The 25,964-nt window shown below is 47.4% G+C and overlaps 2 protein-coding genes across 3 annotated transcripts in view; both read left to right on the top strand.

Annotated features, from left to right (window-relative positions):
* Positions 1-25,548, top strand: nabp2 (nucleic acid binding protein 2). Of its 2 annotated transcripts, XM_068024779.1 has the most exons (7): positions 1-424; positions 2,272-2,410; positions 3,713-3,784; positions 4,873-4,957; positions 6,061-6,127; positions 24,714-24,883; positions 25,472-25,548. In XM_068024779.1, exons 1-7 carry the CDS (start codon positions 346-348, stop codon positions 25,475-25,477), a joined length of 618 nt encoding a protein of 205 aa, XP_067880880.1. In that variant the 5' UTR covers positions 1-345; the 3' UTR covers positions 25,478-25,548. The 2 variants fall into 2 exon arrangements, with proteins under 2 accessions (XP_067880880.1, XP_067880879.1); XM_068024778.1 differs by lacking the exons at positions 24,714-24,883; positions 25,472-25,548 and adding an exon at positions 8,118-14,249 and having other exon boundaries at positions 15-424.
* LOC137358640 (zinc transporter ZIP10-like) overlaps positions 24,796-25,964 on the top strand; it is a 30,349-nt gene continuing 29,180 nt past the window's right edge. The window contains exon 1 of the mRNA XM_068024775.1: positions 24,796-24,883. The gene's annotated coding sequence lies outside the window, so the exon portion shown is untranslated. The remainder of the gene's footprint in view (positions 24,884-25,964) is intronic.

The raw sequence follows: 25,964 nt of genomic DNA, 5'->3' as shown, positions 1-25,964 counted from the left end.
GAGTCCGATTTCTGATTGGTCAGAGATGCTGCCTGTCAGAGGTTGTTCCGGAGGCGAGTGAGAGGGAGTGAGAGTTGAAGTGATCGTGTTATCGGGGAAATTGGTGGCGTTAGGCATTGGGGGAGAGAAGTAGAGCAACATCTGAGGCCTCAGTCACCTCATGCAGTGTTTACAGTGGCTCTGGGGGGAGGGTTTGTGGATTTATTTTGTAGGAGGAAGAGTTGGTCCTTCCCTGTAAGCTCAGCCAGTGATTTGCATGTGTTCTTCTGAGTCTGACCCTTTCAACTTGTTGGCTCAAGTTTGTAGCTGCAGAATAATTCAGATTCTGTATGTGTGGGAGAGAGGATGTCAAACGACACTTACGTGAAGGATATCAAAGCTGGTTTAAAAAACCTGAATCTCCTCTTTATTGTTCTGGAAATAGGTAAGTGAAGGAAATAATTTTTTTCATATTTCTCTTCCCCCCCCCCCCCCCCCCCCAACGGTATCTCAGAATGACAGAATTGTTACAGCACAGAAGGAGGCCATTCAGCCCGTCCTGTTTGCGCTGGTTCTCTGAAAGAGCAGTTTACCTAGTGCTATTCTGCTTTCTCCCCATAGCCCTGCACATTCTTCCTTTTCAGATAACAAACCAATTCCCTCTTGAATGGCTCGATTGAATCTGCCTCTACCACACTCTCAGGCAGCGCAATCCAGACCCTAATCACTCGCTGTGTGAAAACGTTTTTCCTCATGTCACCATTACTTCTTTTGCCCCCTCGTCCTCAATCATTTCACCAATGGGAACAGTTTCTCTCTATCTACTCTGTCCAGATCCCTCAGGATTTTAAACACCTCTATCAAATCACCACTCAGCCTTCTCTTCAAGAAAAATAGTTCTAACTTCTCCAATCTATCTTCATAACTGAAGTTCCTCATCCCTGGAACCATTCTCGTGAATCTTTTCTGTACTCTCTCTAATGCCCTCACCTCTTTCCTAAAGTTTAGTGCCCAGAAATGGACGCAATACTCCAGTTGAGACCGAACCAGTGTTTTATACAAATTTAACACAACTTCCTTGCTTTTGTACTCTATGCCCCTATTAATAAAGCCGAGGACGTTGTGTGTTTTATTAACCGCGCTCTCAACCTGTCCTGCCGCCTTCAATAACTTATACACGTTTACACCCAGGTCCCTCTGCTCTTGCACACCCTTTAGAATTGTACCCTTTATTTTATACTGTCTCTCTGCATTCTTCCTACCAAAATGAATCCCCATGCTTCTCTGCATTAACATTTAATCTGCTGCTTGTCCACCCATTCCACCAACTTGTCTATTTCCTTTTGAAGTTCTGCACTATGTTCCTCACAGTTCACAATGCTTCCAAGTTTCATATCATCTGCAAACTTTGAAATTGTGCCCTGTACACCAAGGTCTGGGTCATTAATATATATCTGGAAAAGCAAGGGTCCCAACACTGATCCCTGGGGAACTCCAGTACAAACCTTCCTCCAGCCTGAAAAACATCCATTAACCACTACTCTTTGTTTCCTGTCACTAAGCCAATTTCATATCCATGTTGCTACTGTCCCTTTTATTCCATGAGCTACAAGTTTGCTCACAAGTCTGTTGTGTGGCACTGTATCAAACACCTTTTGGAAGTCCATGTACACCACATCAACAGCATTGCCCTCATCAACCCTCTCTGTTAACTCCAGCAAGTTAGTTAAACACGATTTACCCTTGAATCCATGCTGGCTTTCCTTAATTAACCTGCATTTGCCCAAGTGATAATTCAGGACAAAATTAATAATGGTTGCTAGAAGCTTCCCCATCACTGATCACAGATAAATCCAATCCTGTCTTTTCTCGATGGACGTTTTAGCAGGATGATGATAGATTTGTTGAAATTAACAAACTCTGAGCATACCACCAGTTGAGACTAGGATCTTTCCACCCTTCGTTGCCCTGAGTAGGCATTTAAGGTCAACTGCATAGTGTGACACTGCAGTCACATGTAAGCAAGACCTCGTAGGGGTAGCAAGTTCCCTTCCTTGTATGGTATTAATGAACTGGTTTGGGGAACCCAAAGTTGTTTGTCCAGATGCCTGTAATTTCATTTTTGGGGAGAAAAGAAGTTCCCTGTTTGCACCCTTGGTTGGGAATGGTGCAGGAAGTCAGAAGCAGGAGAGAAAATAAATGGAATTTTGAAGAAAAACATCCCTGGCATGTGTTTTAAGTCCTCGTGTGAATGCTGCTGGGTTGTCTGTCATTGTGTTTCTTGTTCTTTAGGACGAGTGACCAAAACGAAGGATGGGCACGAAGTCAGGACATGTAAAGTGGCTGATAAAACCGGCAGCATCAACATATCTGTGTGGGATGATGTGGGAAGTCTGATTCAGGCTGGAGATATCATCCGATTGACCAGAGGGTAACTCGCTTTGTTTAACAAGACCTGATAAAGCTGGAGCAAACATTTGCTCTACTATGAATGCTAATCATTGTTATAGTGCAGGCTTTATTCGTCTCCTCCTCAACTAGTTGACACCTGTTGGACTAACACTTCAAAGGGTATCGGGTGCCCCTTCTAGCTCACCTGAGTGCCAGAATGTTTTTGTTACCTGAATCTGGGCAATGGAGGCAAGGCTGCATTTACTGCCCATTCCTCATTCTCCTGAGATGGTTGTGGGCCTTCTCCTTGGGCTGCTGTAGTGCTTGTCGTCATGGTGCTCCCACAGTTATTTGTGTTGAGCCTGGACTGAGTATCAGCAGGTTAACCAACTGTAACGGGCGTTGCAGGCAAGTGTGATCCTGTCCTCACCTGATAGCCATACTAGCACCTTCCAACAGGGTTTGCTGGTTAATGGGATCCCCGACCAACTTCCCTTTCCCCTCTTTAAACCAGGGGTTCTGAGGCTTGTTATAGAATCCCAACATTACCTGAGATCAGCCACAGACTGGGAATCAGACCTGGTCTGTATAGCTTAGTGCTATACTAGCCACTGCTATGATCAAGCCATCACGAGAGCTCTTGTTTTCAGTTATTTGAAGAGTCACAAACAACCTTACTTGTTTCATACAGGGCCTAGTTGAGTCACTCCCAGCTCCTGCCTTCCCCATAATCCAAGAGTCAAATATATTTGAATAATGACTGTCCTGTGAAATGGGAGATAAAATTCACACATCTGCAAGATGAGGACATTTGTCCATTGGTGTTGGTTTGTTCACCCCTCAAAATAAAAGTGCCTATGTTGGATGTACAGTGCCAATGCCCAGCAGAGATGATGTCACAAGATCATGATAATTATGGATGAGGAAGGCCATTCAACCTTTCTCAGTTCATCAATCCAAAGACCCTAACGCCTCCTCTCCCTCCTATTGTCGCATTGAATTGTTTGTTAAATTATTCTGGGGGTTTTGCTTCCACAACACTATGTGGGGGAATATTCCACATATTGATTGCCCTGTGTGAAGGAGGATCTCCTCATATCACTCTAGCCTGAAAGGTGAAAGGACAGTATGAAAGCCACTTTGTGATTTAATAGTGGTCACCCCTCCCATGCGCCATTGACATGGCCTAAGATTCAGAGCCCTCTGTGTTAGCTGGTTCTGGCCCCATCCCGCCAGCTCGACTCGGCAGCAAACTGGTGGCATAAATGGTTTTGAACGGAGAAAGTTTCAGATTTTAGGACAAATGATTAATTTTATAGAAAATCTGTGTTGTCTCTCGCAGATATGCCTCGATTTGGAAAGGATGTCTGACACTCTACACAGGGAGAGGAGGAGACCTCCAGAAAGTAGGAGAGTAAGTTGTCTGCCTTAATACTGGGAAATGTCATCTGGGTTCCTGCTGTGCTCCTTTGGTTGCCTCCCTCTGATCTAATGGTTTGGATAAACTTTGGGAAGTTTCAGCAAGTGCTGATACATATTGAAGCTTCAATGTAGAGTCAATAGAGAGGTTGGAAGTGGGTTTGTATTCACCAGCAGCCTACTCACCTGGTTGCTGATCTCAGTTGGGTTATTGGAGGGAGGTGCCATTTCCCCACAGGAAGGGGAAGGGTTATTGGGAAGGCGGGGGGTGGGGATGCTGTAATGGTCAGGTTGCACTTGTGCACTTCCAGCAATCGGCTTGAGCAGAGCTGGTGTCATAGCCTAGAAAACCCAGACAAAGGGAAGGTGAACGAAAGGTGCCTTCTGTTTTAAAATGGGGACATACTCTCTTCCAGAAGAAAACCTGTCACTTTTTTCTCCTATTTTGTCCTGTGATACCCCTTGGACAAATCTGTATCATTTCCCAGCAGGGACACCCCTCTCCCCAGTTCGGTGCCCAAAGGCTGCAAAAATGAGCTTATTTGGGAGATTCTGTACTGATGAGAATTTTTTTTTTTAACGCAGCGAATTGTTGTGATCTGGAACACGCTGCCCGAAAGGGCGGTGGAAGCAGATTCAATAGTAACTTTCAAAAGGGGAATTGGATAAATACTGGAAGGGTAGAAAATTGGAGGGCAAGGTAAAAGCTAATAGACAGGCAGCCTTTCAAATCTCTGCACTTCTGAGGAGGGTAGAGTTCACTTTACTGACACAGAAGCTGATTGTAGTGTTCCAACAATTGACCTATCTCCTCACTCAATAGAGACCAGGAGTCAGTGCTGTTTTTAGGTCACCCATGAAGAGGCGCTCCATGGTGGCTCTAGGTGACTGGTCTACTAGTTTTGACAGCTGTGGCTCAGTGGGTAGCACTCTCCCCTTTGACTCAGAAGGTTGTGAGTTCAAGTCCCACTTCCAAGGACTGCATTGGACTGAAAACTGGTGGATGGGCTGAGACAGTGGGCGTGCACTGTGCAAGCGTGCAAGATTATAGCGACATGTAATAACTTCTGTGCTCCATTTCAGGTTTTGTATGCAGTATTCAGAAGTGCCGAATTTCAGTGACCCCAATCCTGAGTATATGTCCCAGGCATCTTCACAGAACAAACCTGTAAGTCTGACCTTTCGGGTCAGGTTGCTGCTGTTTTCATTCAATGCCTCCCCTGCCATTATGGGTTACATTTCTGCAGGTGGTGTCAGTGGCAACATTCCCTTTTTTGTTACCTTGCCAGTTTTCTCACCTTGCCTCCTCTCCTGGAGGTGTTGATGTTTTGCTGGATTACAGGTCAACAGGTGCATCCCCACCTCGCCCAAGTTCCATTTGTCGCCTGCGGGTCTGCCTATTCAACCACAGGGCAGTAGGAAGGGGAAACCTCTCAGCTGAGGCTAAGCCTTTTGTTGCCTGATGGCCACACACCCACCATTCCAGCAGAGGTCACTGGTGAGCAATCAGGCATGACAACCCTGACTGATTACCCCTCCCTAATCTGGATGCCAAGGCCAACTGTAGCACTGCTAACCTCACTTCCTGTTGCAATCAGCTAACTCAGCACAGGCCTGTGGTGGAAGCTGGGCTCCTCCTGGTGTGTATGACATGGTTTCAGTGCATCTGTATCCCAATGCCATCAGGCACACACTGTCACCAGGGCTGAGTGCGGCAGTCGTAAAATCTTCTGGGTTGCAGGGGCAGATTTGGGGAGATGCTGAGTGGGCGACTCTTGCATATTCCACCCAGCAACCTGCCATTGAATGCTTTTGATGGAGCTTGTGGAACAGCTTGTGTTGTACCTGGTGAGAGAAAATGCAGTTAATTTTACGTGATTAAACTACTGAATCGGTTTTCAGTTGTCAATTGAGATGAGGTTTATTGTCTTTCCCAGGAGATTACATTACTGCGAGGCTGAGGGTGACCCCTAAATGGAGGGTGTTCAGTCACGATGCTCTGCGATGTGGGGCAGGCTTGATGGTTCAACTGGTCTATTCCTGCCACTCAGTTTTGTATGTTTGTAGATTGTGTGTTTGGTGGGGGGGTAGAGCAGGACAGTGAGATGGATAATGGGGGGATGGTGGTGGTGGTAGTAGGAGAGGAAGACAAAACCCCAAGCTGGTGATCTGTGTAATGAGAGCGCAGTGGAAAGAATTCCAGTAGCTAATTATGTAAGTATGTTTCTGAATGAGCCAGTTAAACCTGAGCACTGTTTCCTTCTTTTTAAGACCCCGGCTGAACAAGGTAGTACTTCTACAACTGTCCCAGTGACTTCAACAGCCTCTGTGACTACTGGTGAGTACCTGCATTAAAGGACCCACAGTATTCCACACTGTTGGAGGGGGCAGTACTCGGGGAGCGCTGCACTGTCAGAGATGCCATCCTTTAGATAAGATGTTAAACCAAAGCCCCGTCTGGCGCCTTGGGTGGACATGAAAGATCCCACGGCCACTATTTTGAAGAAGAGCAGGGGGAATTCTCTCCGGTGTCCTGGGGCCAATATTTATCCCTCAACCAACATCACTAAAACAGATGATCCGGTCATTTACATTGTTGCTCTTTGTGGGAGCTTGCTGTGCGCAAATTGGCTGCTGTATTTCTTCCATTACAATGGTCACTACGCTTCAAAAGTACTTCATTGGCTGTGAAGTGCTTTCGCATGTCCTGAGGTCATGAAAGGCGCTATAGAAATGCAAGTCTGTCCAGCAAACCCTACAGACATCAGGAAATTACTGTCAATTCTTCTAATTGTTGGCATAACTCATCAAAGTATTAATGCACTGCTGTATGATACTGGAGACTATGTAAAGCAACTGCTTAAAAAGTAAATGTAATCTTTGCTCGTTTACTTGCAAGTCTGGTTCCCTCAACCAACATCACTGAAAACAGATTCTCTGGTCATTGTCAAACTGTTGTTTGTGGGAGCTTGCTGTGCGCAAATTGGCTGCCATATTTCCAACATTACTCCAGTGACAACACTTCAGAAGTATTTAATTGGCTGTAAAGTGCTTTGGGACATCATGCGGTGGTGAAAAACACTATATAAATGCAAGTCTTGCTTCCCTCTTTATTTACTGCTTTTTCATCTGCGACCTGGATTGGATTCCAGCTCAGACTGAGGGGGCTGTAAGGTTTCAATATGAAATGTATTTGGACAGTCAGTCTGGTTCTGAGTGGGCACTATGTTGGCAATCTCACTCAGACAGGCCATAGAATAGCTGGTGTGGGAAAACAGAATGATGTCACCCAGGTGCAGTAGGGCTTGGGGTTTTGGCACGTTGGCTGTTTTGGTTCTGCAGCTGCCTGTGCTATGCCTAACTTGAGTGATGAGTCGAAAAAAGTGTTCCACTTCCTTGTATTGGCATGTTTTACTTGAGCGCAAAGTTCACCTGAAAAAATGGGTGGGGGCTGCTCTGCTAATGGGCAAGCTCCTGTAGCTGCGAAGCCCTTGAGCTCTCTGGTCTCTTGTGTAAAAGTGAATCCGTGCCAGGCAATGGGAGAGGGTTCCACACGTGACTGTGTGATGTGTGAAGCTGTGTTGCTCATATCCTGTGTGAACTTTTTGTGGATTAATGCAGAACTTTGAGGTACAGCTGCATCCGGCTTGTGTATTCCTGGCATACACCTCAAGGTGCCAGCCAGCCATGCTTGTGTTGCTGTCCTGGCAGAGGGCTGGCAGACTGGGCACATCTGTTGCACAGAGTATGGTCTTGGCGTGGAGTAAGCTGGCTTCTGGCCCAGTGGCTTTGCATTGTGCTGAGTCCAGGAAAAAATGCTCTGCAATTTCTCTGTAGACTCGTGACACTGGGTACAAGAAGTTTTGCTCCCTGCTCCTAACATCCCTCACATTGCTGACCAAGCACAAAAAAGAAATGCCTAATGGATTCTAAAATTGCTGGCATTCAGCAGCTTTATGTATTAACTGGATGTTCACCAAGCACTAAAGTGTTGATGGAGGCAGCTTTCGAGTTCTGCTTCACTCAGTCTTTGAACTGGCCTATGTTGAGGAGGAAAGCACTGAGCAGAAAGCCCTCAGCAGGATGGAGGGCAGAGTTGCAATTGGATGATCTTAGGCAGTCACCAAGAGCTGCCAACTCTGTACCAGCCATGGGAGCAAACTAAATGCCTTCCTCTCACACTGACAGGTAGTTAGGGGTGGGGTGTTTGAAGGGCTGGGGGAGGGGGGGGGGGAGGAGAAAGTTGCCCAAATCACCCATAAAGGGAAACCTTTCTCACTTGCGACGTTGTTGTTATTTGGTTTTGTTCCTTGTTCCCGTCGCTCCAGGTAACGACAGTCTGAATGCTGCTGGCTCAGGTGGAGCTTCCTCCAGCAACACGAATCATCAGCCACCACCAGCAGGTGGAAGAGGCAATGGACGCGGCCCAGGGAATAACCAGACAGTGGCCACATCCAGCTCCACCCCGGCAACCACCACCCTTAGCAATGGAAGGGATCCACGGCGGGTACCAAAGCGATGATTTTCTGAACTTTTAATTTTTCATTTTCTTAACTTTCCTTTTTGATAACCTGTAGAAGCAGCATCAAAGTGATATTGTTTTTACAAACTACATCTCATCCTTCACCCCTGGGCTCCTTAAGATTACCACTTTGAGACATTTGGAATCATGTCCGTTGACAAGATGATTCAGTCCTCTTTTTTTTTTTTTCCCCCCCAACTTCCTGATTGTCTGGTTTAATAGGGCACTTTCTGAATAATGTCCTTTAAAACACTTTCACGGTGGCTAATACATCTGACAATTCAAATGCATTTGGTCCAAGTCAGATGAATGCAGCTTTCATGGGGGGCGAGGGGGTGGTGTTGATGCTGAAGATGGCTGGTCCTAAATGGCGAGCGACATTGCATGGCAGGGGTGAAACGCTCTGACATCCTTACTCTTCGTGAACGCTGTCTTGTACCAACGTGAACAAATCTGCTGCAAGGCTCAGTTGGGGATCGTCGCCGATTAAAGGTGGGTTTTCTTCCTCCCTGCAGCTCAGTGTGTAATTAAACCATCACTTGGCCATTTAACTGTGCAACCAGCCCACGACTGGATCAAATCCACTTTTTATTATCATGAAAAAGGGTTTGTGTATTCAGCTGAATTGCTGCCTCTCAATGGCTCAGAAAGTGGGATACCTGGACATTTCATGGTGTCTCAATGCTCTCTTGTTTATATGGGAACAGGCATTTTGTGCACCATTTCCACCCCCCCCCCCCCCCCCCCCCCAATATCACAGCAGAGGGAATTTGACACGAAGCAGGCCCCCCCTCACCTCAATGAAATGTATTTGTATTTTGGAAAATCCTGTCACCATTGGGTGTGTGCAAAGATTCCTTTTGTTTTTTTCTGTCCTGAAGGTGTTGTGTCCTTGCTGGGGTACAGTCCCAGAGGCCCTTCAGTACCTCACGCAAGCACCATTTGAGCCTGAATGGTGAATTTTGGCAGCCTCTTTGACTGCAGGGTGCATCACAGCTGAGCTGAATGTACGTGTGTGTATATATATATATATATACACACGCACACACACACAGATACACATACACACACTCTGGGCAGTTCCCCACCCCTGCCCTCCCAAACACTCCCTCTCTCTGTCTAACCTAGGTGTGGAAGCCATTTTTAGCCATTGGCTCAACCACCTCCCTACAGTCCGGGGATCAACAGTGGAACCTGCCCGGTGTGTGTGGCTCAGCGAGAGGTACCACGGAGCCTCTTTCTCTCTCTCCCTATGTGGAAGTTTGTAACTCTGACTTCCAATCTTAGGCCATTCCCAGCACAGCTTGATTGAATTGTTGGCTTGAACCTCATTTCTAGCCAAGTATCTGTAGTTCGGGCTGTACTTGGAAACATTTTGGGTTTAAAATCCTCGTCCAGACTGCTGTGAGCAGGTTTACTTTGTATTTTCTTTTTATGGCCAGCATGGACTGGAATGAAGTCAGTGTTTGAATCTGCCTCAAAGCTTTTCGAGCCAGCCCAGTACACACATCCTAGAACTGTTTGGAACAGATATTTCACAACAATGTGTGTGTGGGGTGTGTGTGTTTGTATATTGAATCTTTTAGTCCTAACAGGTGTGGTTCATGTTCTTCTCTGGAGCCTGATAGCTTAATGCATTTCAGCCAGTGATTTTGGGGTTGAGTTGGGGGAAGGGGAGTGAGAGGTGAAGCCCCTGCATACTCTTAAATTTTATTTTATTGCATGTTAGTGCGACACATGGTACCTAGGAGACCAGATTGAGCAATGTTCCTCATCCCTTTATCATCTTGCCTTGCTGTTGCACATTTATACAATGGCACTCTCTCTTGGTTCTCTCATTTCTTGTTGTAAATAATAATATGAAGGCCCCTCTTGTCATACCAGTAAGTATGAGATGGGCCAAAAATTGGCAGTCTCCTGTGAGTTGCTGTTTTTTTATATCAGTCAGCTGTGGCTCTGTGGGTTGCACTCTCACCTCTGAGTCAGAAGGTTGTGGGTTCAAGTTCCTACTCCGGAGACTTGAGCACAAATTCTAGGCTGACCTTCTTGGTGCAATACTGAGGAGTGCTGCACTGTTGGCGGGTCCTTCTTTTCGATGAGATGTTAAACTGAAGCCCCATCTGCCCCCTCGGGTGGCCATAAAAGATCCCAATGCACTAATTTGAAGAAGTTGCGGGGGGGGTGGGGGGGGGGGTTGATGTTGGGGAGTTCTCCCCAGTGTCCTGCACCCATACTCATCCCTCAATCAACATCACTAAAATAAAACAGATTAACTAGTCACCTTGCTGTTTGTGGGAGCTTGCTGTCTGCAAATTGGCTGCTGCGTTTCCTGCATTACAACAGTGACCACACTTCAGAAGTACTTCATTGGCTGTAAAGAGCTTTGGAGGTTGTGAAAGGTGCTACATAAATGCAAGCCTTTTCTATCTCTTTTCTCTCTCCTCCTCCTTTGTGACAGAAGGAATTTGAGTACTGGAGAACTAGGGAGCAGGGGAGTTGAGAGTGTTGTGTCTTATCACAGTTGCAATTATCATCAAGCTTTGATATCCCTGATAATCATCTCTGCTTGTGTTTCATTTTGCGGGGGCCGGGGTGGGGGAGTAAATCAAATTAATGGTGGGTATGTTTTCTATCTGTATATTAATGATTTGGGTGTAAATGTAGGGGGTATAATCAAGAAGCTTGCGGCCGACACAAAGATTGGCCGTGTGGTAGATAGCGAGGAGGATAGCTGTAGTCTGCAGGAAGATATTGATGGTCTGGTCAGATGGGCAGAAAAGTGGCGAATGGTATTCAACTTGGAGAAGTGTGAGGTGATGCATTTGGGGAGGTCAAACAAGGCAAAGGAATACATGATTAATGGGAAAATACTGAGAAGTGTAGAGGAAGTGAGGGACCTTGAAGTGAATGTCCACAGATCTCTGAAGGTAGCAGGACAGGTCGATAAGGTGGTTAAGAAGGCATATGGAATCCTTTCCTTTATTAGCCGAGGTATAGAATAGAAGAGCAGGGAGGTTATGCTGGAACTGTATAAATCATTGGTTAGGCTGCAACTTGAGTACTGTGTGCAGTTCTGGTCACCTCATTACAGAAAGGATGTAACTGCACTAGAGAGGGTATGGAGTCATAGAGAGATACAGCACTGAAACAGGCCCTTCGGCCCACTGAGTCTGTGCCAACCAACAACCACCCATTTATACTAATCCTACATTAATCCCATATTCCCACCATTCTCCTACCACCTACCTACACTTGGGGGGGGCAATTTACAATGGCCAATTTACCTATCATAGAGGAGATTTACGAGGATGTTGCCAGGACTGGAAAAATGCAGCTCTGAGGAAAGATTGGATAGACCGGGTTGTTCTCCTTGGAACAGAGAAGGCTGAGGGGAAATCTGATTGAAATGTACAAAATTTTGAGGGGCCTGGACAGAGTGGAGGTGAAGGGTCTATTCACCTTAGCAGAGAGGCAGTGACGAGGGGGCATAGATTTAAAGTGATTGGTAGAAAAATTAGAGGGGAGATGAGGAAAATCTTTTTCACTCAAAGGGTGGTGATGGTCTGGAACTCACTGCCTGAAAGAGTAGTTGAGGCAGAGACCCTCAACTCATTCAAAAGGAGTCTGGATATGCACCTCAAGTGCTATAATCTGCAGGGCTAAGGACCAAATGCTGGAAGGTAATATTAGATTAGATTAGAGATACAGCACTGAAACAGGCCCTTCGGCCCACCGAGTCTGTGCCGACCATCAACCACCCATTTTTATACTAATCCTACACTAATCCCATATTCCTACCAAACATCCCCACCTGTCCCTATATTTCCCTACCACCTACCTATACTAGTGACAATTTATAATGGCCAATTTACCTACCAACCTGCAAGTCTTTTGGCAGGAAACCGGAGCACCCGGAGAAAACCCACGCAGACACAGGGAGAACTTGCAAACTCCACACAGGCAGTACCCAGAATCGAACCCGGGTCCCTGGAGCTGTGAGGCTGCGGTGCTAACCACTGCGCCACTGTGCCGCCCCAATAGGTAGATCATTTTCCGGCCAGCACAGACGCGATGGGCCAAGTGGCCTCTTTCTGTGCCTTAAACTTTCTATGATTCTATCTCCTTAAATGTCTTTCAGTAAACTTTTCAAGGCCTCCCCCCTGCCCAGCTCCCATTATGTCATTGTCTTTGTACCATTATGTATGTTTTCCATTTGCAATACTTGCATTCTGTAGCCGAACAAGTCCTTTTCATACACCATTTTGTTTTTACGTGCCAACAGTGGAGACATCTTTACACAAGCTAGGGTGAGGGACCATCTGTATCCAATGCTGGTCTCAGACATGTGGCTTGTAATCAGTTATTGATCATAGAGACCATCTTTTGTAATAGCTATACAAGTAGAACGCTGTGCAATCTATAGTTTTAATGGATTTGTGGATTTTTATGGATTGTCCTGGGTTAATATTTATCCCTCAACCAACATCACTGAAAGATCAACTGCTCATTATCACATTGCTGTTTGTGGGAGCTTGCTGTGTGAAAATTGGCTACTGCATTTCCCTGCATTAAATCAGTGACTACACTTCAAAAGTACTTTATTGGCTGTAAAGGGCTTTGGGACATCCTGAGGTTTGAAAAGGTGTTTTGAAATGCAAGTCTTTCCTTGTTCCACTGCTGGGTAAGGATGTTATCTGGTGCTGAGAAAGTAATACTCTGCTAGCTGTGGTTAAATTTGAAAGAATTTGGGGTTATTGCAGCAGTACCAGAAACTACTACTTCGAGGCCACTTTGTTTAGATAATGTCAGGAAATGGAGAATATTGTTTTTTTCAAAAATCCTTCTCCCTTAGATAACCTCTGACATTGGAGCAATGCAGCCAAGTCCAGTGCTATCCTCGTGATATCTACACGCATGCAGTTTCCAGCCGTCTGGTCACTGTCTGACTTTTCTTTCTCCCCACTGAGTTCAGAGGATAAGTGCAACCTTCCCCTACTGTCACATCAGTCAACATTAGTTAACACAGCATACATAGACCAGGATTCTGAAACTGGGATCTTCCTAATCGATCTACCTCAGTGTCACACCAGGCAGTGAATTTACCAAGTGAGCTACCAGCATTTTTTTTTTTGGTTTGATTTGTTTGTTTAGGAATTGCCAGATGAGTAAGATCTCCATTTGTTGCACTGTCACCCCAGTGGCAGAAGTATCAGAGCATGCAATACAATACGGCAGCAACCAATGTAGGCACAACATGTTAGTTTTAAAAAATTCATTCATGGGATGTGGGCGACGCTGGCCAGGCCAGCATTTATTGCCTATCCCTAATTGCCCTTGAGAAGGTGGTGGTGAGCTGCCTTCTTGAACCGCTGCAGTCCGTGTGGGGTAGGTACACCCACAGTGCTGTTAGGAAGGGAGTTCCAGGATTTTGACTCCGTGACAGTGAAGGAACGGCGATATAGTTCCAAGTCAGGATGTGTGAGGCTTGGAGGGGAACTTGCAGGTGGTGGTGTTCCCATGCATCTGATACCCTGGTCCTTCTAGTTGGTAGAGGTTGTGGGTTTGGAAGGTGCTGTCTAAGGAGCCTTGGTGAGTTACTGCTCAATGGTGCCACTCAGTGGTAAGACTGCACTAATGTAATGTTTCACAGTAAACGTCAATTCAAAAGAGGATTTTCTGCTGGTCAGAACAGTGGGATTGTGACCTCTGTTGGTTGACAGCTAACGTACACCCTGAACACATGGTATCAGTTACTTTTAAAGGTTTCTTAATTTTTCTTATTGCTGATTGCCAACAATAATGTCAGTTGTTAATGTGCCTGGATGAGCACTATGTAATTATTGAATTAGGATGGATTGGCTGTGTGTACTGTCTACACCTCACCATGTTGCATCATACCAATTTGCCACAAATGCTATTAATAAATGCTCCTTTTGAACTATTGTGTTTTGTTTTATTTTATCGAATTCCTATTTTTTTTAAAAGTTGTTTAAAAAAAAAAACAATTGTAAGGACAGATAAAAGACATGGCTGACTGGAGCCAGCATTGGACTCCCAACATTTATCTTTGACACCAAGCTGTGGCAGCAATCTCCGGGACACTCGCATGGTCAGTGCTTGAATTGCATGGAGGGCAGATATAAGGCTACATAAAGACGAACAAAGGAAGAAAAGCGCAAGGCTTTGGGGATAGGGAGAGAGCTGCAAGCATGCCCTGAGCGCTCTCCTTCCTCTTCCCTCTTCTCCCCTCCAACCCTCATTCCCTCCAGGTTCTATACTTCTGTGAATGCATTTTGAACCCTTCGCAAGGAGGTGAGAGAGAGAGAGCAGCCTAGTGCTTCTTTCTCTGTATTCTTTTCAGAGAGACAGAGTGGGATTTAAGTTCACAGTAAAAGGTTTCCTATATTATAATGGTGACTATACTTCAAAAGGTAGTTCATTGGCTGTAAAGTGCTTTGGGATGCCCTGAAAGCCACTACATAAATGCAAGTCTGTCTTTCTCCCTTTAATCGAAGGGAGCGCAGCAGCAGAAGGCAGGTAGGAGTCAATGATTCTTTACACCAAGATCTCTGTCTCATGGGGAAGATGCTAGTCGAGGTTGGGTGCTATCCAATGAGACCCGAGCCTACATTCACAGCTAGTTACTGTGTGAGGGCTGGCAAGATTGACAGTCATAAATCAGACAGTGATGGGGGTAGAATGGATTGAGCCATGTATTTGTCACGTATTCTTGCTTTTGTTTTGCTGCTAATGAAAATTAATTGGAAGCTGAATACCAAACACCTCCTACATCACAAGAAGCAATTGTAAGTGGGGAAAAAATGCACTTTTAAAAAAACGTTTTGTGAGACTTCCAGCTACCTCCCTCAAAACCTTGGTTATTCAAGTGAACAATAACTGTCCATTAATTCAGGATATTAGCTTTCAAGTTTGAGAATGTCTGCTAAGGTGATTTCCTTGGTAGGCAGCCATTGCAGGTGCGAGGACAAATGTTTCTATGAAACTCTGGAGCTAAAGCAGCCAGAATACTCTGCAGGTCTGAGGGTTCAGCAGTATGGAGGCTCAGTTTAATGTTACATCCTGCTGTTGTCAAGACATTTGTTGGATAAATTGATGGTTAAACTTGTCCTGTTACTTTCAAGTTTCAAATATGTCTGATTTAGAACCTTCACAGTCCAGCCCAACATTGTCATCAACCAAATGTCCACATTCACACAGTATCTAGCAGACATCACTAGCGGAGCAACCAAGAGCTGGAACCCTGGCTGCTATTTTTCCTCTTTTCCTGAATGGTGCTGAGGCCAATCATAGCATCTCAATTGCTGCTATGCCTGTGATCAGCTTACTGAGCACAGGTGGGACTTTTTTTTTTTTTTTAACAGTTGCATGCATCAAAATTAGTTCCGTTTGGAACCAGATTGAAAAGAAATACTTGCATTTCTATGGCACTTTTCACAACCTCAGGATGTCCTAAAGTGCTTTACAGCCAATGAAGGATTTTTAAAGTGTAGTCACTGTTGTAATGTAGGAAATGCAGCAGCTAATTTTTATACGACAAACTCCCACAAACAGCAATGTGATAATGACCAGATCATCTGTTTTAGTGGTCTTGGTTGAGGGATTAATATTGGCCCCAGGACACTGGAGAGAACTCCCCTGCTCTTCCAATAATGCTGTGGGATCTTTTACATCCACCTGAGGAGGCAGGTGGGGCCTCAGTTTAACATTTCGTCTGAATGACGGCACCTCCGACAGTGGAGTACTGTGCTAGGGGTATCGGCCTGGATTCCATGCCCGAGTTTCTGGAGTGGGTCTTGAACCCACAACCTTCCTCATTTTCATTCATTTGGAATGGCACGTGATGGATATTTATAGATTCATTACTGATTACCTTTCAAGAAAGTGCCGCCTGAAATACAACATTGGGAGGAGAAGTCGAAGCAAATCACCCAAAGGTTCAGTCTCTCAAGAGAAATGGCACCCCTGTCACAACCCAGCATGCAGTCCGTCAAAAGGCTAAATGTGGGTTTGATTGTCAGTGTTGCTGAGCTTCACAAAGGAAGGCAGTAGATGGCAGAATGGTAAAGTACAGACTGATGAGAATCAGCTTGCTTAGCGAAGCGCACAATCAACTTCTCTGCTGCAATGCAAGGATCTAATATTCCGAAGCTTCTGCTCGATGGCAGGCTGGATGGGATCAAAACCATTTTCAGTGCCATGAGCCTCAGGAAATTTCTATCTGGACCGCGGGGAGGATTTTTTTGTTGTTTGTGAAGGGGCTGACTCTCGAGTATTGTGCCACAGATGCCATTAGCCCAAGTAACCATTGTTCATGAATGAGGTCAGCCAGTGAACTGGCTATTCAAGAGAAAATTACTGCAGATACTGGAAATCTGAGATAAAAACAGAAAATGCTGGAAATACTCAGTAGGTCAGGCAGCATCTGTAGCGAGAGAAACAGAGTTAATGTTTCAGGTCTGTGATCTTTCATGACGAAAGCTCATCGACCTGAAACATTAATTAGCTATGCAAACCTGGGAGCAGTACAACCTGGTCCAGCCAAATCCTGGCTTTACTTGATATCAGCACAGGTGATTTCTTTTCACCAGTGGCTAATAGATAATGATCTACGTTAAAGATGCTATGTAAATACAAGTTGTTATTCACAGCAATGTGATAATGACCACATAATATGTTTTTCATTGATGTTGGTTGAGAGATAAATATTGCCCCAGGACACCGAGGAGAACTCCCATTCTCGTCTTCAAAATAGTGGCCGTGGGATTTTTTACATCTACCTGAGAGGGCAGACAAGGCCTCAGTCTCATCCCAAAAGACGGCACCTCCAACAATGCAGCACTCCTTCAGTACCGCCCCTCTGATGGTGTGACGCTTCCTCAGTACTGACCCTCTGACAGTGCGGCGCACCCTCAGTACTGACCCTCCGACAATGCGGCGCACCCTCAGTACTGACCCTCCGACAGTGCAGCGCTCCCTCAGTACTGACCCTCCGACAGTGCAGTGCTCCCTCAGCACTGACCCTCCGACAGTGCGCCGCTCCCTCAGTACTGACCCTCCGACAATGCGGCGCTCCCTCAGTACTGACCCTCCGACAGTGCAGCGCTCCCTCAGTACTGACCCTCCGACAGTGCGGCGCTCCCTCAGTACTGACCCTCCGACAGTGCGGCGCTCCCTCAGTACTGACCCTCCGACAGTGCGGCGCTCCCTCAGTACTGACCCTCCGACAGTGCGGCGCTCCCTCAGTACTGACCCTCCGACAGTGCGGCGCTCCCTCAGTACTGACCCTCCGACAGTGCGGCGCTCCCTCAGTACTGACCATCCGACAGTGCAGTTCTCCCTCAGTACTGACCCTCCGACAGTGCGCCGCTCCCTCAGTACTGACCCTCCGACAATGCGGCGCACCCTCAGTACTGACCCTCCGACAGTGCGGCGCTCCCTCGGTACTGACCCTCCGACAGTGCGGCGCTCCCTCGGTACTGACCCTCCGACAGTGCGGCGCTCCCTCGGTACTGACCCTCCGACAGTGCGGCGCTCCCTCGGTACTGACCCTCTGACAGTGCAGCGCTCCCTCAGTACTGACCCTCTGACAGTGCGGCGCTCCCTCAGTACTGACCCTCTGACAGTGCGGCGCTCCCTCAGCACTAACCCTCCGACAGTGCGGCGCACCCTCAGTACTGACCCTCTGACAGTGCGGCGCTCCCTCAGCACTAACCCTCCGACAGTGCAGCGCTCCCTTAGTACTGACCCTCCGACAATGCGGCGCACCCTCAGCACTGACCCTCCGACAGTGCTGCACTCCCTCAGCACTGACCCTCCGACAGTGCGGCGCTCCCTCAGTACTGACCCTCCGACAATGCAGCGCTCCCTCAGTACTGACCCTCCGACAGTGCAGCGCTCCCTCAGTACTGACCCTCCGACAGTGCAGCGCTCCCTCAGTACTGACCCTCTGACAGTGCGGCGCTCCCTCAGCACTAACCCTCCGACAGTGCGGCGCACCCTCAGTACTGACCCTCTGACAGTGCGGCGCTCCCTCAGCACTAACCCTCCGACAGTGCAGCGCTCCCTTAGTACTGACCCTCCGACAATGCGGCGCACCCTCAGCACTGACCCTCCGACAGTGCTGCACTCCCTCAGCACTGACCCTCCGACAGTGCGGCGCTCCCTCAGTACTGACCCTCCGACAATGCAGCGCTCCCTCAGTACTGACCCTCCGACAGTGCAGCGCTCCCTCAGTACTGACCCTCCGACAGTGCAGCGCTCCCTCAGTACTGACCCTCTGACAGTGCAGCGCTCCCTCAGTACTGACCCTCTGACAGTGCAGCGCTCCCTCAGTACTGACCCTCTGACAGTGCAGCGCTCCCTCAGTACTGACCCTCCGACAATGCGGCGCACCCTCAGTACTGACCCTCCGACAGTGCAGCGCTCCCTCAGTACTGACCCTCCGACAATGCGGCGCACCCTCAGTACTGACCCTCCGACAGTGCGGCGCACCCTCAGTACTGACCCTCCGACAGAGCGGCGCTCCCTCAGTACTGACCCTCCGACAGTGCGGCGCTCCCTCAGTACTGACCCTCCGACAATGCGGCGCACCCTCAGTACTGACCCTCCGACAATGCGGCGCACCCTCAGCACTGACCCTCCGACAGTGCGGCGCACCCTCAGTACTGACCCTCCGACAATGCGGCGCACCCTCAGTACTGACCCTCCGACAATGCGGCGCACCCTCAGTACTGACCCTCCGACAGTGCGGCGCACCCTCAGTACTGACCCTCCGACAGTGCGGCGCACCCTCAGTACTGACCCTCCGACAATGCGGCGCACCCTCAGTACTGACCCTCCGACAATGCGGCGCACCCTCAGTACTGACCCTCCGACAGTGCGGCGCACCCTCAGTACTGACCCTCCGACAATGCGGCGCACCCTCAGTACTGACCCTCCGACAATGCGGCGCACCCTCAGTACTGACCCTCCGACAATGCGGCGCACCCTCAGTACTGACCCTCCGACAATGCGGCGCACCCTCAGTACTGACCCTCCGACAATGCGGCGCACCCTCAGTACTGACCCTCCGACAATGCGGCGCACCCTCAGTACTGACCCTCCGACAATGCGGCGCACCCTCAGTACTGACCCTCCGACAATGCGGCGCACCCTCAGTACTGACCCTCCGACAATGCGGCGCACCCTCAGTACTGACCCTCCGACAATGCGGCGCACCCTCAGTACTGACCCTCCGACAATGCGGCGCACCCTCAGTACTGACCTTCCGACAATGCGGCGCACCCTCAGTACTGACCTTCCGACAGTGCTGCACCGGGTTTGTCAGCCTAGATTTTGTGCTCAAGTTTCTAAAGTGGAATTTGAACCCACAACCTTGTGACTCAGAGGGAGGAGCATTACCCACTGAGCCACGGCTAACACCTTGATTGGTTTTTTCCCTTCTGTAACTCATGGGCCAAATGAGGGCAGTTCAACCCATTCCCCCAGCTGAGTTGAGCTATCTCTGCACAGAACCTGGATGAAGCTGCAACCTCCCTGAGCTCTAGTTCAGCATTGCATGTAAAAGTTTGTCTTCTTTAAATTGTGTCATAAGGCTTCATTTCTGATTGTGAAACTTTACGATACAAGTGGGCCGTCTTTGTGTTTACATGTGGTTTTTGGCATCCATAACCTATTAGTTTCAATTATAAATGACTGATGTTATTATGCAGTATAGGACATGATACGATATGAGGTCAAGTAATAACTAACCAGATATCAGTTGGCACATGTGCTTTCCTCATTCCCTGTGAGAAGGCATTGGCTGCATTTCATGTACATTTTTATATTTCAACATTTCCCCAGAGAGTGGTGAGAATGTGGGACTCGCTACCACAGGGAGTGGTTGAGGTGAGTAGCGTCGACGCATTTAAGGAGAAGCTGGATAAACACATGAGGGAGAAAAGAATAGAAGGATATGGTGATGGGGGGACATGAAGTAGGGGGGCGGGAGGAGGCTCGTGTGGAGGCTGAATGGCCTCCTCCTGTTCCTGTGTAACAGGCTTGAGGAGGGGCTGAATGGCCTCCTCCTGTTCCTGTGTAACAGGCTTGAGGAGGGGCTGAATGGCCTCCTCCTGTTCTTGTGTAACAGGCTTGAGGAGGAGCCTGAATGGCCTCCTCCTGTTCCTGTGTAACAGGCTTGAGGTGGAGCCTGAATGGCCTCCTCCTGTTCCTGTGCAACAGGCTTGAGGAGGGGCTGAATGGCCTCCTCCTGTTCCTGTGTAACAGGCTTGAGGAGGGGCTGAATGGCCTCCTCCTGTTCCTGTGTAACAGGCTCGAGGAGGGGCCTGAATGGCCTCCTCCTGTTCCCGTGTAACAGGCTTGAGGAGGGGCTGAATGGCCTCCTCCTATTCCTGTGTAACAGGCTTGAGGAGGGGCTGAATGGCCTCCTCCTGTTCCTGTGAGTGTGATGTCCACTGTAAATGCCAACTACATGTTTTTTGGAAGACTCTGAATGTTTTTTAAAAATTTGTTCTTGGGATGTGGGCATCGCTGGCAAGGCCAGTATTATTGATCATCCCTAATTGCCCTTGAATTTAGTGGCTTGCTAGGCCAGTTCGGAGGACAATTAAGAGTTAACCACATTGCTGTGCATCTGGAGTCACATGTAGGCCAGACCAGGTAAGGATGGCAGATTTGCTTCCCTGAACGACATTAGTGAACCAGATGGGTAGTTTCATATTTATTATTAATGAGTACGAGCATTTTATTCCAGATTTATTAATTAAATTCCCCCAGCTGATGTGGTGGGATTTGAACTCATGTCTCCGCAGCATAATAGTCCAGGCCTCTGGATTATTCGTTCAGTAACATTACCACTATGCTACCGTTCCCTATACCCTTATTTGTTATAGACACTGTCCAACATGGTACTGAGCCATACAGACCAGGAAGGTTCTGGGCTCAACTCCGGCCTTTTCTCTGTGAGCTGATCTGTGCCGACCTCATTGCTCTAGGGCTACTTCGGGGAAAAATCAGCCAAGGTTCCCACTCCTCTTTGCTACCCGACATATGGTCCCACGTGTGGATGTCAGGATCAGGCTTGGCTGTGATAATCCCCCTGGGTCGAATATCCTGTCAATCCTGGCTGCCCAGACTTGCATGACAAATGGTTATTTGTGTGAATCTGATGGAACTGTATCCCAGGAAGAGTCTCCAGGACAGGAGGGGACACAATTGAGAGGAAGGGGGAAACATTCTGAACAATTAAAGCCCAGAACGAAAAATAGAAAATGCTGGAAATACTCAGCAGGTCAGGCAGCATCTGTGGAAAGAGAAACAAACTGCCAGACCTGCTGAGTATTTCCAGCATTTTCTGTCTTTATTTCAGATTTCCAGCATCTGCTGTATTTTGTTTTTGAATCATCCGCTCATGATAAATAACATTATCTATTAGGCTGAAACACACAACTCGGAGGTTACTGTGGGGACTGCTTTACTCCACTTTTCAATCTATTCTTTTGCCTGTGGGTCATTGTCATGGTGAGTACTGGTGACCTGTGCAACCAATGGACTTCATGAGGACAGTTATCCAAACCAAAGGATTAATGATTTGGAGGCAATCACTGCAGTTCTACTGATTAATAATTGACATTTAATTAGCAGGAAAATAATAATTAGTATATATCATCAATATAACAGTTTTATATATATATATGCAAATAAATATTCTAGGTTGGTGTAATCAATATGGTATTTATCATCATGCAGTTACACACATCTTTCTGCGACCCAGGTTAAGTATGTTTGAAAATGCTTCACCAAACAATAATGTACCTGCACAATTGTATCTTTGCAACATAACAGAACAATTTACAGCTCATCGGCTGAATTATTGGAGAGCAATTATTACAAGTGCTGATTGCAAATGATCTCCAAATGGGTCTCAGTACAAGGCTAAAGCTTCACAATAATCTTATCTTGGCATAGACAGCTGCTTCATTGGGTAAATGCACTGTCTGCTGTGGTACTGAGCTCAGCAGACCAGCCACTGTGAGATAGGGGTGCGACAAGAGGCTTCTGGGCTAGTGGGCTAATGTAATTGGACCATAAAGGGTGGCACCAGGACAGAAACAGCACTACAAGTGCCCGCTCAATCTGAGGAGGGCAGCACTAATAAAACATTCTTACAGATAGTCCAGTTAAACCGAAAGATGCACAAAATAAAACTAAGTGGTATTCTCTTCCTCACGGTCAGTGATACATTTGGTGCCCTGTGGTGCCCACCAGTGGCGGGAGGCTTCAAGCATAACAACGGGCACCACATGGTCCCTCTCCAGGGCCACCCGGGCATGTGCAAAATCCGTGGAACAGAAGTGGGCAGTGACTTTCTGGGTGGGAGAGGTGAAAAATGAATCAAGGGGTCCTGCTCTTGGTCACTATGCAGTAATCCCAGTTTGAAGGTGCCTGTGGGTGCTGGGTGAGAAGAGGTAAGACTGGGGTCACTTCCCCCTTCCTACAGGCTCATATGGGAGGAATGACCACTTAGGAGAGCTGCTTGCATCTATTCAGTTGTACAGAGCCTTGGTCAGACCCCATCTGGAGTAACTGCATTCAGTTCTGGGCCCCGCACCTCAGGAAGGGTATATCAGCCTTGGAGGGGGTGCAGTGCAGATTCATCAGAATGACCCCGGGGCTAAAAGGGTTAAATTACAAGGACTAGTCGCAGAGACTGGGCTTGTATTCTCTCGAGTGTAGAAGATTAAGGGGTGATTGAATCGAGGGGTTTAAGATGATAAAGGATTTGATTGGATCAATAGAGAGAAACTATTTCCTCTGGTGTGAGGCGGGGGGGGGTCCAGAACAAGGGGGCAGAATCTGAAAATTAGAGCCAGGGCCGTTCAGGGGGTGATGTCAGGAAGCACATCTTCACACAGAGAGGGAGTGGAAATCTGGAACACTCTCCCCCCAAAAAGCTGTCGAGGCTGTGGGTCAATTGGAGATTCCAACATTGGGATCGATAGATTTTTGTTGGGTATTATGGGATGTGGAGTAAAAGTGGGTAAATGGAGCATGTTCTGATTATATAGAATGTACAGCACAGAAACAAGCCATTTGGCCCATCTAATTTAGAAACATAGAAAATAGGAGCAGGAGTAGGCCATTCGGCCCTTCGAGCCTGCTCCACCATTATGATCATGGCTGATCATCCAACTCAGTAGCCTGTTCCCACTTTCCCCCCATACCCTTTGATCTCTTTCCCCCCCAAGAGCTATATCTAATTCCTTCTTGAAAACATACAATGTTTTGGCCTCAACTGCTTTCTGTGGTTGTGAATTCCACAGGCTCACCAGTCTCTGGGTGAAGAGATTTCTCCTCATCTCAGTCCTGAAAGGTTTAACCCGTATCCTGAGACTATGACCCCTGATTCTGGACTCCCCCACCATCGGGAACATCCTTCCTGCATCTACCCTGTCAAGTCCTATTAGAATTTTCTAGGTTTCTATGAGATCCCCCCTCACTCTTCTGAACTCCAGCGAATATAATCCTAACCGACTCAATTTCTCCTCATATGTCAGTCCCGCCATCCCAGGAATCAGTCTGGTGAGCCTTCGCTGCACTCCCTCCATAGCAAGAACATCCTTCCTCAGATAAGGAGACCAAAACTGCACACAATATTCCAGGTGTGGCCTCACCAAGGCCCTGTATAATTGCAGCAAGACATCCCTGCTCCTGTACTCGAATCCTCTCACTAAGCTCTGCTTCACACGATCCTCCTCCCACCCTACTAGCATAACCTGCTTTTTCTTTCTCCCCCATATGTTTATCCAGCTTCCCCTTAAATGCATTTTTGAATGAAGGAGCAGGCTCCTGCTGTTCCTGTGAAGCTATACCCCAGGAGAGATGGGAGGACCGGAGTTTATATATCCAGTACTATCTATGTGACCAACTAGTGCTGAAGAACAGAAAATGCTGGAAATGCTCAGCAGGTCTGGCAGCATCTGTGGAGAGAAATATTCTGGTCCATAACCTTTCATCAGAACAGCTTTCCTGATAGCTGATATCAAGCCTCTCACTATAATGTTGACCATATGAAAGACATAGAATAGTGTCCAACAATCAGTATTTGCTTAAGTAATCTTGTCCTGTTCCTTATCTTTTTAAATGTAAGTACTAGATGTACTGTACAGTCAATGCTGTGTTCACAGGGGGTAAATACTCTTACTGCTAGACACGGCACTACTGCTTGCTGTTCAGTGCCGATGGTATAGGGTGCAAAGTACAATGCCAATCACTTTACGGCCTTAAGGATCTTCACTTGCATTGCTGTCTGCACGTCACTTGCTGGGCTGCACAGGACACAAGGCAGTCAGTTCATTCTATATATCCTTATATTCTTCAGCCCTTGGAGACGCTGGCTGGAGGGTTAAAGCTGAGGAAGAGGAGCAGAGGCTGTTTAACTGCACACTGGCCACTGCCTTTAAAGGGGTGTTGATGACCTCGCCTGGCAGACTTCTGCCCTCCAGAAAGCCCCGGACACACAGGATTGCGGGTAACCCGAGAAAGACACAGGTAAACCTCCTTTGCAACGAATTATTTTCCCCCATATAATTACTCCTGTGGTGCTTTGAGGATGTGCTCTGCAACTGTGGGGGGAAAATGTCGGCGGGCGCAAATGAACTCTGAACACGAGGGTTACCTATTAAAGGTACAGGGAGTGGGGAGAGTAAACTTTGTAGTTAGTCCCTGTTTAACCTGGTCCATTCGGCCCCGAGCACCATTTAACTGCAAGTATCAGCCGCTTTAAAGGGAATGTGAATAGAAATGTCTCTATCTTTTGGGTTCTCCTTCCAACCATGTGTTCTCAGGAGAAATGGACCGGATTGATTGACAGCCGGTGATTTGTCGGTAAATAGATGATGAATTTTGGGATAACGTTTCTCTGTCATTCACGCCCGGCACGGGAGCTGGGACACTGAATTCTACTGCATTTGCAAGATGAGTTTCTGAAAAAGGGCAAGGTGCGTCATGGCCAATTCGAGCAAAGCTGTTTGTAAATGTGCAAATCATTTTGTCAAAAATGCCCTTGTGTTTCTTGTGGATTTTTTTTAAATGATGAGTGTGTTTTCTAAGTATTTCACCAGATTTCCTACATTACAGCAGTGACTACACTTCAAAAAGTACTTCATTAGCGGTGAAGCGCTTTGGGATGTCCTGAGGTGGTGAAAGACGCTATTGAAATGCAAGTTCTTCGTTTATTGTAGAGAAGCGCCTCTAACTCCTCTATATTTTCGTATAAAATGCCTGTTGTACAAAGCTAAGCCCTGACCCTAGTTCTGTCATAAAAATCACTGGATCTAAGCTTACAATTCCTTTTTCCAAAATTTCTCCCCTTATTTTAATATTCGCTGTTGGGATATGGGCGTAGCTGGCCAAGCCAGCATTTATTGCCCATCCCTAATCGCCCTTGAGAAGGTGGTGGTGAGCTGCCTTCTTGAACCGCGGCAGTCCATGTGGGGTAGGTATACCCACAGTGCTGTTAGGAAGGGAGTTCCAGGATTCTGACCCAGTGACAGTGAAGGAACGGTGATATAGTTCCAGGTCAGGATGGTGTGTGACTTGGAGGGGAACTTGCAGGTGGTGGTGTTCCCAT

Source organism: Heterodontus francisci, chromosome X, assembly GCF_036365525.1.
Source record: "Heterodontus francisci isolate sHetFra1 chromosome X, sHetFra1.hap1, whole genome shotgun sequence".
In the NCBI taxonomy this organism is placed as follows: domain Eukaryota; kingdom Metazoa; phylum Chordata; class Chondrichthyes; order Heterodontiformes; family Heterodontidae; genus Heterodontus; species Heterodontus francisci.
Note: the sequence above shows the minus strand (reverse complement) of the source record. Positions and strands in the feature narration are given on the sequence as shown.